The following is a 3,124-nucleotide window of genomic DNA, read 5'->3' on the forward strand; positions in this document are numbered from 1 at the left end:
CGGGGGCGTGGCCAAAATGGGTCAGGTGGGCGCATCCATGGGGGGGGGGGGGGGGCGGGGCCAGTTCTATTGGTCTTATTTTCTGTAACGCTCAGCTCTTCAATAGAAATACTATTTAAACAAAAAGGTAAAAGCAGCCAGCTCATTTGCATGTCAGCTTCAGCAATCACTCATTTAACCTGTTCAGCACTGAATGGTCAATTCTAAACCAAAGTTTTATTGGATGTACAATGGACGAAATCAAAATATGCCTGCAAGTTGCCTTTAGGGCTTTAATGCTGCCTTTTAGGTGCAGACAATACACATACTGCGCTTAGTCTCCAAAAGCCAGCAGAAATCTGCCCAGAAACTACAATGGGGCTTTTCTTCCTGCTCTGAGCTGTTTGTAAATGATGATGTCACATACCTGGCCTCTGATTGGCTCACTGGCGCACCATGTGACGCGTCGCCGGTCGGGAACACAATCTACTTGTATCCCCTGCTGGCTGACGCGTCACAGCACGCAGTGAGCCAGGAAGCGAGGAGGCACTGGGGACAGCCAGGGAGCAGGTACGGGGCTGGTGAGAGGCGCACGCGCCGCCGGCTGCAGCGGGGACCTAGCCTTATAGTTAACACAATGCTCTGTCTTAACAACAACTGTATAAACTCTGTGTTGCGGAGTTTTGCAGATTGTCATTTCCCAGAATCCATGCCTGCAGTGTATGCTAAGAGATCATGGTTAACAGCAGGGTTGTAGACCTGTATGAGACATGCAAATGTGCTCACAATTAATATTTTTATTTGCTGTGTTTCTCTTCAAATCCAATAGGTGGCATAATAATACAACACATTGCAAAGCTAAGTGCGTGTTCTGCTAGCACTGCAGTCTGCTTAATACGGTCTGGTCATGTGACACTTTTCAGCGTGATCTGCTCTCTGTATTATTGTCAGGGATTACAGCTACAAGCAATGTCGTGCTCCGCTTTAAAGGAAATCAGAACTGCACAGGATTTTTTTGATGAAACGGAAATCAACCTACTTGAATGCAAAGTCTGCTTCGAAAAGTACAGCCAGCACCTGAGACATAGGCCTAGAAATCTCCCATGCGGCCATGTTATGTGCCAAGAATGTGTCTCTTCTCTCTGTCTCCTAGGAAATCTGATGCTAGAGTGCCCTTTCTGTCGCCAGGCCAGCAGAAGCGTGGACACCAGTGTGTGTCTCCCTATCCTTCACTTGATGGAGATAATGAGTCGTGTTGTTCCTGATCATTTGGACTCTGGCTTAGCAGACGGGACAAGCCATCAAATGACCAAACTAAGATCTGCAAGTTTTAACCTTGGCCTGTCATTTGGTGGCTGGGGCATACTTGTCAACCCAACTGGCATTGCAGTGTGTAAGAAAACCGGTTGCCTAGTCGTGGCACATGATGGCAAGAAAAGAATCAGCGTGTTCACCATGAATGGGAAGTGTATTCAACAAATTGGGGAAAAAGCTGACCCTTTGAACAACATTAATTACCCAATTGATGTGGCTGTAACGTTGGATGGTTATATCGTTGTGACAGACACCGGCGATCACTCCCTTAAGGTGTTTGATCGTTCAGGGACAAGAACTTTGGTCATTAAAGAGCCCTTCTCTTTGCCGTGGGGCTTAGGTGTCAACCCTCAAAATGAAATAATAGTTTCTGACCCAGATGCTGGGGATCTTGTTCTTATAGCTGCTGACTTTAAAAAAGGGAAAATCAAGAAGCATCTAAAGATTTGTTCTAATTTAAGCCATCCGAGAGAAATTGCGGTTTGTCAAACAACTGGAGCTGTGGTTGTGGTTGAACACCTGAGACATAGCTGCAAGAATTCCAGCACTACTCGAGTGAAGCTTTTAAGTAGCGAGATGAAACTCATAAGACAAATTGATAGTTTTGCTCTGAGTTTATTTCTTCCTTTATCAGTGCACGTGGCTGCGGTGGCGTTCGATCAAAAGGGGAACGTTCTGATTGCAGATGTAAATAATAGAGGAGTCATTTGTTTAGAGAAAATGGAAGAATATAATTTCTTTAAAAATGTAGTTGCAAGTGGCCTTTCCTATCCAGTGGCATTAGCAGCTTTAGAGGATGGTTCTATTGCTGTGTTAGATGCAGGAAACCATTCTGTGATGGTGTTTACACCCTAATCAGTATTTACCTTTGCTTATATAAAACATACCTTATTTTGTACAATGTTACTGCAGTAATCCTTTCTAACTAACCCCTGTTTCAACAGGATTAGAACCTGTGTTTCTCTACAGCTGAACCGCAATATTTTCAGCTCCTGTGACCCACCGGTTCCTGAGACACTTATTGGTTAAATTGCCGGTATTACTTTCTGGTTTTATAAGGGATTTAAATGACCGTCCAGTAGGAAGCCGCAACTTAATCAGTTGGTCTGAGATTTGGCAGCCATTTTGTTTCCCCCGAAGGAAATTTAAACCTGGTAACTTCATAGCTAAGTATCTCAGGACCTGGGGCAGCCCGGAGCTGAAAATAGCAAGGTTCAGCTCCAGACCGACCCCCTAGTTCCCACCTGGTAAAAAAAACAAATGAGAAGGGGGGATTGCTGCTTTAAGTAACCAGCTTGTCTATTCAAAGAGAAATATATTTTTAGGCAGTATTAGTTGTGCTATGTCTTTAAAACACAGGGTGGTCTTTTTTATCCCTGGTCATCAAGGGAAAAGTCTGGTCTTCAGTATGACACCACTGGCATAATAGTGTTTCCCAATTACTGTATTGCTCCTCATAGAAATAAACAGCAATTTACAGATAAATGGGTTTATTATTGGAGTCTATAATTAAAACATTGGGCCTACACCGTAAACAAAATTCACTGATATGGTAGGAAATGTAAACCTAATATGAATAAAATATGTATGTGTAGAGTATCATTTGAAATGGTAGTTTTCCAAATATGTTTCACTGCCTTAACATTCCTTTATTATTTCTGCACCTAAATAGCCATTGGCAAGGGTAACTATGGAATGTTAAGATATAATGTTAAGAGGGGACCCCCCATCCCTCTGTCTTTTGGTATGAATGTCTTTTGCTTTGCTTTGCTTTGCTTTCTTGCAGTTTCACTCACTCTCATGCTTTGTGTGCCTTTTTCTGTTTTCTGTG

General features: G+C 43.2%; 1 protein-coding gene across 1 annotated transcript; it reads left to right on the plus strand.

The window, feature by feature from the left end:
• The first annotated feature begins 879 nt into the window (after nt 1-879).
• NHLRC1 (NHL repeat containing E3 ubiquitin protein ligase 1) lies at nt 880-2,890 on the plus strand. The gene has a single exon (XM_075589056.1). The coding sequence runs from the start codon at nt 949-951 to the stop codon at nt 2,146-2,148; it is 1,200 nt and encodes a 399-aa protein (XP_075445171.1). The 5' UTR covers nt 880-948; the 3' UTR covers nt 2,149-2,890.
• The last annotated feature ends 234 nt before the right edge of the window (nt 2,891-3,124 follow it).

Source organism: Ascaphus truei, chromosome 2 (assembly GCF_040206685.1).
Source record: "Ascaphus truei isolate aAscTru1 chromosome 2, aAscTru1.hap1, whole genome shotgun sequence".
Taxonomy (NCBI): domain Eukaryota; kingdom Metazoa; phylum Chordata; class Amphibia; order Anura; family Ascaphidae; genus Ascaphus; species Ascaphus truei.